Raw genomic sequence first — 13,948 nt, forward strand, 5'->3', positions numbered from 1 at the left:
GCCACAGAAAGGGGCACCATTGCTTTGCAGCTATTTACCCACTGTTTACCCAGCTGACAACATTTTGTATTTCGTATTTATTTAGCGCAAGGAGTAAAATAGAAAAGGCTTTTGCAAACTCACAAGAAACTTCGATGTACTGACGTCATGTTTCCAGCAGGATCCCAGAGGTTGGTGCTCCTATAGAATTTCTTTGCCAGCTTTCCAGCCTCTCATGCTATTAAACATCTCTCCGTTTTACACTGCACTTCTGGTGGTAATGGCACAGAGGCCTTCAGTAGAACTACTTTCCTTTGCTGACCATCTTTATTTTACTCACAGGAAGAAATCACAATTTTTCCAGTTTGCAAATAGCTTGCAGAATTTGTCAGGGACACTTCATAATGCCATTCCTGCAACAGGAGCTAATGGCTTCTGTACAGGAAAACTTCAGAGAAAATACATCCCTGTTACAGAAAGAAGATTATCCATTGCTATATTTTATATATTTATTGACTATAATCACTTTCGCTTTCTGCATTCATCTGTCATTCTGGAGGACTTGCTCATTACACTGTGGTACTTGCTGTTGTTTTATAATGAGGTTTACAAGCACTGGAAACCAGACAGATTTTTTTTCAAGCTGCCAGCTAAGGAAATTTTCAACCTATTACACAATACATTTCATAAAAACTACAATGATTTAAGAAATTCTGACTCCAGCAGAACTACTGATTTATTTCATCAGGAAAAATACACCAGGAAATAAAGCTATAACTTAATATATGGAAGTCAAATTAACTAATTTAGGTAAATTAATAGGTTTTAAAAAGGAAGTTATTAAATTATATATATGTATACATTAGAGAAGGGAGCAGGATACAATGCTTTGGATCCTTCTTTGCCAGAAATGTCTTAATATAGAGCATTAGACTCTAAAATATAATCTTGCCAAGTAATTATATCTACACATGAGAATAAATTGTTGGGGATCCTGACTTAGCTTTTGGAGGTATCAGTAGCTCCTAACAAAACAAATATCTGAAATTGAGAGCTTTATCGAAGTAAGAAGTTCATGTTCAGCTTTGTTTTAAAGAACGGAAACCCCAAACTATGCACAATCTTGCACTGCAGTCTCAAAGCTGTTATGCCTCTCTCGCCCCATCAGCGTGCTTTTAACACTCCTTCCACAAAGTCCACAAATGAACACATCATTTATCGGCAGAAACTTAATATTCTAATCAATTTCTACTCGTTTTAGTAGCTGTATGTAAGCAGATCATTTTTTCCAGATGACTCGTACTCCAGAGGAGTACAAAGGACACACTTCAGACCCTTGTAGTCCCAACATGTGTGGTTTCCCCACACTGGGAAGGCCTGGAAGTGAGCCGCCTGGCCCAGTGCCAACCCAGACCACGCTCAGTCTAAACACAGCACCGGCAAGTGCTACTTTCTGACACTTCACTGCTACTGTAGAGTATCCTTTAGCTTCCTCCTCAGGGGCTGAGATTTTATACACAGCTCCTCACGCAACTTCCTTCATCTCATCCCTTCCCTCCACTGCAAGATTCAACCAGCCAAGCACAGTGGAATTAAAGAGAAACACTCATGTGACATTGCCTTGTGTTACCTGGGCATTTAAGCAAGAAGATACATTTATAAAGTTGTTGAATGCCCATGGAGACCTGGGAAATCAGCACACCAGGACGTTCTGCAAGGCTTCTCAGTCAGTTCTACCCATTTAAATATATTTTGCCTCAGTGCTTTTTTGTGAAAAGTTAAATATTATCTGAATAGTTAAACTATTATTTTACTACTAAAAGAAGTATTTGAACCTGCACACATATTTAGTCCAGATACGCAAGTGGTTAGGAATTTTATTCCCTCCTTTCTGGTTACCACAGATACGTAAGCATGCATTCTCTATTCATCTTAGGAAATCCAAATTTTCTTTCCAATACAAAGTGAGTCTTTTCTCTACCACATTTATACCAAATGGCACTGTCTGACTGCACATTAGTGCTCCTGGCTCCATCTGTGTTCTGCTCTTCTTGGAAAGCACAAGGTCCGTAATGAACAGCGCTGGTTTGGCCAAAGGGAAAATGTCACCAGCTTGGACTGAGGGGTGGCTCACACAGAGTGCTGCCACCTCCAGAAAGGTCTGGGCTCAGAAAGCCCCACTGAACATAATGGGAGGTGACAGCACTCAGCATCTCTCAGGAGGCAAGCAGAAGCCCACAGAAACAGAAGTCTGCTTTTCACACAAACAAAATTTGTCTTCTACAGAAAGCCTACACCAAAAATCAATTTGTGGTCTGAAAATTTGCAGTTGTGAGTAGTGCTGTTATTAATGCAATATCCTGGGAGGGGTAGTGGATTTTGAATCAATTACTGAGATGACAGAAGCAAGGTAAGTGCTTGATAAAGCATGCCAGGAAGAAATTTCCTGAAATACCCAGAATCTGAGTTTTACAGAAACTGCCATGTGCAGCATTGCTGAAGTCCAGATAAGGAACAAGATATTCAGACTGGTACTGTATCTCTTCTATACAATGACAGCAAGCGTTGCTCTCAAACGTGAGGGCAAAATAGTCTCTTGTTCCACCTGTTCAGCTCCTGCCTGCAATCACATTAATTCAGGGTCAGTTACCTCTTCAGAGCTGGCAGCAGTACGTAGTAATTTAAAACCACCCTCTGGTGCCTAAAGAAAATACCAAACACAGCTGAGAATTCAGATTTTCTTCCTATCTGGGACAAGCAGGAAACCAGTTTTCATGTGTTCCTGTTGCAAGCATCTGGTTTCCACTCATAGCAGTCAACTGTGCTTACAAAAGCTCCAGTTCACCATGTCTGCTAGAAATATCGAAGGCTAAATTGTCATCTTATTATCTCAAGTTAACACACTGTCACCGGGCACAGGCAAGGGACTACAGCAGATCCCAGTGGAAGCTTTTCCTAAAACTAGTCATTCTAGATATTAACCAAAATGTTAAAATTGCCACTTATATTTTACTATGATTTAAACCATCCAAATTGCCTCTGCTCTGTTCAGTATTAGAGTAAAGTAATCCCAGGGATGCCAGGAAGCAATGAAAGAGCTGTCTTCAGTTATTTCCATCCAAATGCTTTGAAATGAGGAGGGTAACCATGACCAGAGGAATTGAGAAGTGAACACTCTGAGCTGCATTTTTCCTGTCTGCTGATATTTTGATGCTATTTTCATGCACTGCAGGGCTCTTCCACACAGCTGATCTCTTGCAGGTCATCAGTCACAAAGGACATCAATCAGCACAAGAAACTCAATTGATTAAAGATAATCTGTATAACTACGGCAGGTGAGATGATCAAATCTTGGTAAATTTCATTGCACAACGAATCTGCAGTTACCCAGAGAAGAAAGAAAGAAAGAAAAACACAAAACCAACCAAACAAAAAGAATTTAACAAAATTTAACTTAGGAGATAAACTCCGTGGAAAAGGCACTGACCTTTTTTACATTTTTGTTTACATCAACCAAGTTGAGCAGGAAGATGTGGTCCTTTGCCCCGACTAGTAGCCGGCCCCTCTCCTCATCCGGCAGCAAGGTTCGAAAATCAAGCCCCTCTGTTGAGCCCAGGAATGGGATGCAGCTGTTTGAAAGCAGCAAGTCTGTGGGAAAACGAAGAAAATCTTTATAATCAAAATGTTTATATATGACTCATCAGTGTCTTTATTATAAATACATGCAACCAGCATGGAGTGTACCAGGGAAATGAGTGCAGTCTTGGAGCATGTCTTTCCAGAGTTATAATACAATTCCTGTTAACTTCGGGTTCTCTGGGGTTTTTCTTACTTCCAAATTGGGCAATATTTACTTGCACAAAATATTTTTCTATATAAAATTTTCTTAACAAATTATCTGTATGGCATAAAGGAATGAGAAATTCAACAGAAATTAGAAACCAAGAAAGACATATCTTTGCAAGATGTGTGCTATATCTTTCCTTCATCCCAAGAAAACGAATTCTGTTTATATCACCATACTCGTGGATACACATGATCAAGGATCAATACCTCACCGTATTTGGTGCTCCAGATATAAAGCAGCGAAGAAGGTCAATGCCAGCCAAGAATAATTAGGAGCAGGAAACAGTGGGTAGGAACATTTGAAGATCATCCAGTTCAACTCCCTCACTATGAGGAGGAACATCTTTCACTGGATCAGCTCGCTCAAAGTCCCACCTAACACAGCCTTGAACGCTTCCAGGGATGGGGCATCTGCAACTTCTCCGGGCAACCTGTACCAGTTTCTCACCATTCTCATAATAAAAAATGTCTTTCTTCTATCCAGTTTCTATCCACTCTCTTTTAGTTCAAAACTATTGCCCCTTGTCCTGTCCCTAAAGGCTTTGGTTAAAAAGTCCTTTTTTCCTTTTTTACATCTTTTTCACAAGCCCCTTTTATATATTGAAAAGTTGCAATAAGGTCTCCTCAGAGCTTTCTTTTCTCCAGGCTGAACAACCCCAAACCTCTCAGCCTCTCTTCATACGGAAGGCGTTACAGCCCTCTGATCATTTTCAGGGCTCTTCCTTCCAAGGTCCATGTCTTTCTTGAACTGGGTGCCCCAGAACTGCATGTAGGACTGTAGGTAATTAAGAAAAAAAAAAAATGCTCTATGAAACTAATGAAAGAACCTATACTGTTGCAAAAAAGCTAAAAAAGCTGTAAAATAAAAATTCTGTAGCATTTTGCCTAATGAATACTCTGTGGACGTAATTCTGGACGAGGACACAAACAACATATAGAAAAGAGCACAAGAATATTTAAGTCTTGTTGGGTAGTCATTACTTTGGGGAAAAGAAAATAAACATGTGAATCAGTTCTTCCACAAGCCAACTCTCCAAGCTAAACTATTTGGAAATCTTCAGACAGAAAGGCAAATCCTGTATTTAACGGGAAGATAAAATTAAGGGTATTTCCACCTTCCTGGCACTGGATGGACAATGTAGCATTCCTGCTAGAAAACCCAGACTTACCGCACAAGTTATTGGCATATCCTGATCATGATGAAAATTCGGGCCAGTGTTTTGGAGAAAAAGTCCTGAATTAAATAAAGGGGAAAAAAACCTACCCAAACATTTTTCTCCAAGGTCTTACACAAACCAAATGACAGGCAAGAAAAGATTAAGTTCTAGTCCTGGCTAATGAACACAACCATGGGAGAAAAATATTTTATCATTATTAATCTGACTACCTGGTATATAATTATGACAATTATTTTTTGGCTCAGTCACTTCTACTTAAGTTTGTGTACTTTTGTCTGGCTCAGTGCAGGATGTTGTTATGGTACAATCTGAAAACAAATTGTCATGCATTGCAGCTCCTATTCCCCCAGGTGAGATTTATTTGGCAGTACTTTGGGAAAAAAATCTTGCTTCACACTGAAAAATTTTATCTGATGCTGAGCATTACATTACTATACACCAGCACTGTCCTTTCCCACGTATCTTTCATGAAGGCAAAGATGTCAGGATTTGTTTTCTAAACTAGTAACACTTTAAAAGGTGTTTATTAATTGCCAGCAAGATCACTTTAGAAGCAGCTTATGGTTAACATGGTACTATAAAAATCTCAGTCCTCACCTGCAGAACACAAGTAACTAGCATACAGAATATGAGGAAAAATTCCTTCTCATCTGCAGCCACAGGAATTTGATCTGAGGAAGGATAAATTACATGCTTGTGCAAATGCTCCAAAGCACTTTCAGCACTTAAAGCCATGCAAAGCATGGGCCTTTGCAAGAGTGTCAATTGCAAAAATAATGTGGATTTGATTCTTCTCCACATACATGAAGGACGATGACTGAGACTGCTGTCTACTTCCAGTTTCCTTATTTGAAAGGAATGATCTCTGAAGAGACCATCCCAAATGGACATTTGTCATCTGTTGTTTAACAGTTCTAGAATTTCTCAGTAAAAAAAAAACCCACCTAGAACAGCTACAACAGTGAGGGAAAATGCTGCCTCATGACTGAAATGCCCAAGTGGGAATAAGCCCTGCCTGATGCCTTGTACAATCATTTATTTCACTGCATCGTAAGGAAAACATCTGTAGAATATTCCAGATTGAAATGACAACACTGCACACTCCTTTCTTACTGGTGCAAATGACAACACAAGCTGCAAAGTGGTGAAGAATCAGGTTTGGTACTTACTATTGAAAACAGCTTGGAAATAAGACTCTGAGCATGGCCACTGATAAGATTATAACTGTAATATGACCTAATAAAACTTTACCAGCAAATATTAACAGAGGGTTGATTAAATTTCAGCTAGATTAATAATTGTTCTCAGTCTATAAAACAACGCATTTTAATCTTACGCATTGAAATTCCCCTTCACAGCGAGACATATTTACTATCACCAAGGATATTGCACTGGAAAAATTTACTGTGAAAAGCACATTTCCCAATGATTCTCAAGCTTAGAGCAAGCTGTTGATTTGAATCACTGCATCTCTGTAGCCTGGCTAACACAGAACCAGCATTCTCACAAGGTACAGTAACAAAGTTGCAGGGATGGTCTTTCACGAGTACGTGTTCAGCACTCAGTTTATGGTCTCTAGTTGCTGTTTTCCTCAAAATTAAATACTTTTTTCCAGCCCGGTGATTAACTAAGTATCCAGCTAACTCCCCTTCTGGGTTAATATTTCACTGCTGACTGATAGAAGCTGGAATAGTGACTGGGTTTTATTCATTTCACACAGTATCTCGGTGGACTTGGCTCAAAACAGCATGATCATTGCTTACTTATAAAATCTCCAGCAGCAGAGCCACAGCAAAGAGACTTCAAAAGTAAAAATCTCATTCTGTTCTGATCATATGTATTTGCATTTATAAAACATATTTACACTTGTTAGCATCAAGTCACATGTGTGGTGACCATGTTGCCATTCCTCAACTCCAGCATGCTGTCACAATGCAGCAATGTAGAACCCCTTGGTTCAGAATCAGAATGCCCTTTGTGACTAGGTACAGATTTTTTTTAGTGACAAGCCATGCCTAAATTAGCAGAAAGGGAACATCTCAGCCACTTTCAAAACAGTTACAGACAACTTTGAAGGACTCTGAAACTAAAGGCTGTATAACTTTCATATACAGGAAAGAACAAAGGTTGCATCACTTGCCTTTAGGGAGGAGCAAGTCCTTTCTCATGTTGGAGAATACACGTGAAGGTTTACATGGGCATTGTAGAAACTCAAGCAAATTTCTGGGATAAAGAAAAGTATTTCTAGCATGACTGCAGCAATTTATCCAATTCCTAAGGTATGCTGAGTTTAAAGTTGACCAGTTGACCCCAGATGTATTGGTATGAAGGCAAAGAGAATAAATACTTCCGGACTACTACCAATCTCTACAATGTAGTGCAAGAAGTAAATTACATTTTGTTTAGCTGCATGTCACCATGGACAAAGCCGTGCATGTGAAGTGGCTCTCATTGATATACAATACTATTAGGCCTGGTGAAAAACGTAATATTCATAGAACAGCAGGGCCTCTCCAAAAGGATACAGACAACTGGGAATAGAGAAAACATGACTTTCTGTGTTCACAGTTTTGTGTTAAAACCTTGGTTATGAGAAGCCCAAAAAAGAGCTGTGTACTAAACCACATGTTTTGCAGTTAGGGACTTCTCTGTTCATCTTTCAGGACGGAATTGTTCCCCAGGAGGGTATTACAGTTATAAAAGTGACTGTGAAAAGAACACTTTTCCAAAGAGTCCTAAAAAATTCAGGAGTACTCTGCTGTAGAATTTCAGGCATTTCAGGGCATTTTCACATCAACCTTCAAGCATCTCTATGGGTTTGCTCAAGAGAGAGCACACGCAACATATCCAACATCTCTGTTTGCAAAATGGCATTATTTCAGGCAGATATATAGGAACGACGTTCTCTAAGATACAGAGGCTTAAATATAAAGAATGTCACGTTTCAGGCAATTTGAGACACTTCTCTCCTTTTATTAATTTTCCAAACATAGCTATCCAGATATTACTGAAAAGGAGACAATCTACTATAGTAGGGTAGCTCAATTTCCTAAACTAAGACCAACTTTGCAAAATAGTTGTACACTGATAATAATAAAGGACCTCTGGAAGCAATGCTAATAAAGAATTCCTATTATAAAAATTTGGACTACCTATTCTCCTATGGTAAAGTGAGCTACAGGTCACTGAACAACTACATCAAGTCCCTAACAGGCCAGTTTCATGTCTTTGAGGTGTGCCAAGCAACCTCTCTCAGTTCGTAGTCTTCTGTAAGGATGTGCAGGTGGAGCCAGTTTCTGCCTCGTAGACGTAGGAACATCACAACAGCACCGTGGTAAACTGGAAGGTGAAGGGCAGGGCAATGCAGAGATGTGTGTCTGCACAGTGAATCCGTGTGCCGCAGCATCTTCCATCCACGGGAGCAGGAAAGCAGCTTCAGGATTGCCAGTGAAAAAAGGAAGAATTATGCAGTGTTCACGTGGCTGCCATCGGGTGTGAGCCCCCCCAGCACAGCTCTGTGCAGGGAATTCCTCTCAGTGGCCGGAGAGCAGCATCCAGAGGCGAAATCGCAGCTGACCGTAAGCTCGCATCGCCTCTGCGTGGGCGGCCGGATCTTGGGCCAGGTGCTCAAAGAGGTTGAGCGGCTCGACCGCTCGCATTGCCGGCGGCAAGCTGATCTCTGCAGGAAGCCTCTGGTTGCCTAGGACAAAGTGCTCCAGGCGTTTCAACTGCAGGCAGCGGCGCAGGTATGCCATGATGTCCCACAGCCGCCGTGCAAATTCCCTCCTGCGCCACTGGGACAGCGGTACAGTGGTCAGCACGTGCATGACCACAGTCTTCCAGGTCGAGCTGGAAAAACCTGTGCCCCTCAGGATGCAGGTGAAGAGCTGCAGGCATTTCAGGTGCAAGCTCTCACACGGCACCTGACTGGCGACGTGCTGGAAGAATTTTGCCTCTGCCACAGCGTATGTCTCAGGCCACGCTGTGCTTGCGATGGAGTCGGCCTCGGCGGGATGGCTGCTCACAAAGATGCTGGAGCTGCCTGTCTGGGCCTCTGTGGGCTGGCTGACCGCAAAGATGTCGGAGTCCCCGTGGCGCACCCCAAACAACATCTTCACCACCAGGCTCTTCTTGCCTTTGCTCAGCCGGAATTGGCAGGACCGGCTGCAGGGCTGAAACACCAAGTGCCATGAGTACGACTGAGGCAAATGCAGCCACGAGCATCTCACCAGCTGGTAGAACCAGTGGGAGGTTTTCTCCACGTCCAGGTAGGAGCCGGTGCAGAGTGTCTCTAGGAGGCTGGGCTTCTGCTTCTGCCGCAGCTCCTCCTGCGAGTGGTGCAGGAAGCACAACAGCTTCTCGCCCAGCTGCTCCCTCTCGCACGTGCACACCAGCTCCACACGGACGCAGAAGGTCCTTGCTGCCATCTGCCCTGCACTGTTCAGCTCCAGGTGGAAGGCGTGTCCCGGTGGGGGATTCAGTGGGACCAGCATGCGGTACACCCCATCCTGCTCACGGGGACTCCAACCCTCAAAGGCACTGCCCACCCCGATGGCTTCTTGAGGCACCGGGTAGAAACTATTGCTCACGCTGTCAATAAAGACACGCGTGAAGCTCTCCATCAGCTCAGCTGCCACTGAGCGACCTTTCTCCACGTCCTCGACGGGACACTGTATGCGATCCACTAAAAGGATCCCTCGCTTATTCCCAGTGTCACAGGCGTCTTCTTCCTCTTCAATTCCACCACGGCTGCCTTTGCCCTTGCCAGCACTGCCTTCTTTTTCACTGGCAGCCACATTACCTTGTTCTCCTTCTTTTACATCTTCATTCTTCTCTCCATTCGCATTTGCATCACCCTGCTTCTCATCTCTGTTTGCAGCACTGGTCTCTTCATTTCCAAGGTGAGTGGTTTTTTCTTCAGTTGCAGCAAACCCACTGTGGTCTATTGCCTTCCCACCATCACTGTTGTCTTCCTGCCCAATCCAATCACTGCTTTGTTGTTCACTGGCATCACTGCTTCCCTGCACCTTCACATCTGCTTCTTCTTCCTTTCCATCTACCTCGTATACTCCTTTATTTACATCATCACTGTTGCCTGCCTTCATATACGCATCATCGGTTTTTTCTTCATTTCCATCTCCGTCTTCCTTTCCAGCATCCTTGTCTGGCTCCACCTTCACATCCTTGTTTTCTCCTTCATTTACTTCATCTAGGTCTTCCACACCTCCAGTAACATTGCCAGGTTCTTCTTCATTTCCTTCGGCAGTATTGTCTCCTGGCATATTCCCATCACTCCAGCCTTCATCTTTCTTTGCATCATGGCCATCATCACTTTTAACATCACTGTCTTTCTTCAACTTCACATCTTCATCTCGTTCATTGGCATCATCATCGTCTCCTTCGTTTGCAGCCACAGGACTGCCTTCTTCATTTCCACTGCCGCTGTCATCTGCCTCCACAGTCACATCTATGGTTTCTCCATCTCCCTTGGAATCCAAACTGTCTTCTTCCTTTTCTTTTTCCTTCTCCTCTCCCAAGATCTTGCAGGAGCTCTGGTCCTTGCCGCTGCTGTTGGTTTCGCTGGCTTCAGGACTCCTCCTGCAGCTAAACCACAGGCCCAAGAGGAGCAGGAGTCCAGCAAGAGCCCAGAATGGCCACTGCTGCAGGGCACCAAAGAGCAGGGCTCCCCAGCCCTCGTCCTGCTGCTCCGGGGGCCCTTGCTCCAGCTCCTGCAGCAGCCGAGCCATCTCACGGTCAAGCAGCTCCTCACGCTCCTGCATTCGCCGGTGCGTGGCCTCATCCAGCCCATCCCCAGCTGGCTGGGGGTACTGGATCAGGCTTTGCACGAGCACGAAGAGCAATGACAACAAAGCCATGGTCTGCAAGAGGACACACAGAAGGGGTTCAGTAGGGCCAGCATGGAGGCAGCCAGTGGGGGGCAGGAGCCACAGGGACGTGGCAGCAGGAAGGAGAGGGCCCCCGGCAGCTGGCAGGAGGCAAGGCCTGCACCGCTGCCCCAGCAAGCACCGAGCCTGAGCAAGGCACTCCCACCAGGGGCTGGGCCCTGGATGCAGGGACAGAACACACGCCCCCGGTGCCGGCGCTTCTGCCCCAGCCCTCCCCCAGCCCTGCCTCCCCACCGCCTGTGTGCACTCACCGCTTGCCCAGGCTCTACTGGGGCAGCGGCAACCCATGGGGCCTTTAATAGCTGCCCCCATTGTGACACGGCCCCTGTGCTGTCACAGGCCCCAGAGCGCATCACAGGCCAGCCCCACCCGCCATCCCCAGCCCGGGAACTCATCATGGCCCTGGGCACCCAAAGCCTCAAGAGACACAAAGTGCAGACCCATCAGTCGTGAACCTGGGAACCCCAGAGCTTCCCTGTACAAAGCAGGCACAAGCGCCCTCCCACACAAACCCTTGTCAAATATAAATATGGGTGACATGATCCATGGATGCTCTTGGTATACGGGTGCAAGCTTTATTTAATCTTGGAGGGGGACATTTTTTATTAATAATATTTATATTGATTACTTTTGGGGCAGTATGTCATATAAGCTAATGTTTTGTTACAGATTTAGTGAGAAATCTTTCTGAAAGAAATCCAGGCTGCTTGAATGATGCACAGGAAGATCTAACACCCTCCTTTAAGAGGCCCAGTAAGTTAATTACAAAATTTTGGTGTCTTCAGCAACCTCTCAGCTCTTAAAACTCTATGGTTCAACACAGTGCAAAATTCTGGGATAGCCAGGATTTTGTTCAGAAAGTAGAATGTCTCCTTTTTCAAATTTGTAGCAAAGATGTACATCTGTCACTCCCACCATCTTCAAAATTGTCTGCCTTAAACAGAGTTAACCAATCTCTCTGACTTGTTTGATGTTGCGCTGGTTAAATAAAGGAAATTCTGACTCTTTCTGCTATCTCTGTGTATTTATCTCCAAAGGACTGTGAGTATGGAAGAGTCATCCCCTATATTCCTCAGCTCTTCTTTGGGAACTCACCTAGAAATGGAACTGCAGAAATGGGGAGGGAGGAAAAAGAAACAGGATGTGAATCAAGCACCTGCATAGTGACCACAGATGTCCACTGCTAGACAGACACTGACGTCAGGCAGATCGTGCCCTCCAAATAGTGCTCAGAAAGAGAACAAGTTTGGGATTTCTGAAACTGCTCTGAATTGGATTTGCTTAAACACATGTCATTAGTAAAAGTAATCAAAGAAAGAGTTTTGATCCCTCTTCCAAGCTGATGCCACTTATCATGTCTCTTCCCCCTGCATTCTTCTAGGGAAGCTGTTTTTGATGTTGTCCCGTCCTTCTTTTTATAAGAGAGCAAAAATCCTTTGTTAAGTATTACTCTTTCAGTTTTGTTTCCTCTCATCTTCTGAGATACAGTAAAGTGAACATTCAGCAGAATAGTTTTGTATTTTTTGAATACAATTCTTCTTTTATCCAATTGAGGCCCTTCTGTGATCACGAAAAAACAGCCTCCAGTCAGTGACATCAACAGTTTACACTCATAAGAGCTTGACATGGGTCAGTTCTCCAAGGTTATTCTTAGTTCAACTGCTATGTAAGCTGTTGATGTCACTGACTGGAGGCTGCTCTTCAGGACATGATATATATGATAATTATATGACAGAAAATGCAACATAGAGTTGAATCTGACCTTCAAGTTCACTAGCTTAAAAAAGGAAAAAAAATGTCTGCAAGAAATTTGCTGCTTTTCCCATTACTAAGATGTAATAAATGCCTTCAAGTTTATACTCGATCGACGGCATATACACATGGACAGCAGCGCCCATCCATCTTCAAGCTAGGGTACATTTTAAGTCTCAATGATCACTGCCTCCAGAAAGCATTTTTGAGACAAAACAGGCAAAGTCTTTTGCATATCTAGACAATCATCCAATACTAGGATCTTCACTCTCACATAAACACTTCATGTTTTTCCATAGAGGAATCTGAGATAGATTTTTCTGACAAATAACAGACCACCAAAAATTAATTAAACGACAAACAAGGGAAAAGCACCACTTCCTCACTCAGCACATTTTCCTTGATTTTCATTAAGCATTCAGATTTACAGACGCTGATATTGCCACAAGAGCAGTTTTTTTCTGGTTTTACTTCCTCTTCTAGTAGAGCAAGCACAGCTGCAAAATGCAAGCTCATTTCTAGGCTCTCTTACACATCACCAGTTTACCACATTCCAACCAGTCATAGCTGTGCAACACCCCGTCAGGGTACTGGGATTACTGCAGTGTCACAGACAGCTTAAGTGAGGCTCATGGAGCTGTACAGTTTTAACTACGTTTTAGATGTATAATTAAATGATGCATGACATGGAAATAAGCCAGCTGTACTGAAACTGAACAAACTAACTGCTGTGATGCAACAGTTAAGCATCTCATCAGTTATAAAATGAAACAGGTTTAAAGCAAAAGCAATATAGAGAACAGAATGCTTGACACTGTTAAATAGCATGTTCAAAGGATAATTTTTGAACATTAAGGAAATGTACTCACCCAGTCAAATTTTCAAAAGAATTCATGGCACCAAAATGTTCTCTGTTTGCTTTTTCACCATGTTTTAAGAATGGATCACTCTTAGGGGGAAGAAAATCCGGTGTGCAAAACACTGCGGGAAACTAAACAATCCTTAAACATGGCTAATTGCCACGTGGAGCTGATGGTTTAGCACGGTCATCCTTCAGCAGAGGAGAAAGAACTGCCTGTCTTTAGTTTACTTAGGTAAGATGAAAAAAGTGAGGAGTGTGAATTTGATCTCGCTTCAATTTACTTCAGTGGAAAAACTCTTGCCATGACTTCAGTGAGAGTGAGACTCCACCTTAATTCATTCTATATGGAGAAAAACAAACCAGCTGAGAATAATGCTTTTGTTTATTAGATTTAAATTACTACCATAGTCGTTTTGAACAGTGCT

General features: G+C 43.1%; 2 protein-coding genes across 14 annotated transcripts in view; both read right to left on the bottom strand.

Moving 5' to 3' along the window:
* LOC138112212 (semaphorin-3D-like) overlaps nt 1-13,948 on the bottom strand; it is a 57,549-nt gene that overhangs the window by 27,952 nt on the left and 15,649 nt on the right. For 10 of the 13 annotated variants that reach the window (XM_069018945.1, XM_069018942.1, XM_069018938.1 and 7 more), the window contains one exon: nt 3,467-3,627. In XM_069018945.1, coding sequence (XP_068875046.1) covers nt 3,467-3,627 — 161 coding nt within the window. Of the gene's footprint in view, nt 1-123; nt 446-1,609; nt 3,628-4,037; nt 5,347-13,948 lie in introns of those variants that run through there. The other 3 variants (XR_011151599.1, XR_011151598.1, XR_011151600.1) reach the window with 3 other exon arrangements.
* LOC138112788 (uncharacterized) lies at nt 7,974-10,851 on the bottom strand. The gene has a single exon (XM_069020382.1). It carries the CDS (start codon nt 10,781-10,783, stop codon nt 8,537-8,539), a length of 2,247 nt encoding a protein of 748 aa, XP_068876483.1. The 5' UTR covers nt 10,784-10,851; the 3' UTR covers nt 7,974-8,536.

The sequence above is a fragment of the Aphelocoma coerulescens genome, chromosome 6 (genome assembly GCF_041296385.1).
Source record: "Aphelocoma coerulescens isolate FSJ_1873_10779 chromosome 6, UR_Acoe_1.0, whole genome shotgun sequence".
In the NCBI taxonomy this organism is placed as follows: Eukaryota; Metazoa; Chordata; class Aves; order Passeriformes; family Corvidae; genus Aphelocoma; species Aphelocoma coerulescens.

Bases quoted from the DNA above. Each gene is read 5' to 3' on its own strand.
- LOC138112788 (XM_069020382.1), bottom strand. From the start codon at position 10,783: ATGCAGGAGCGTGAGGAGCTGCTTGACCGTGAGATGGCTCGGCTGCTG.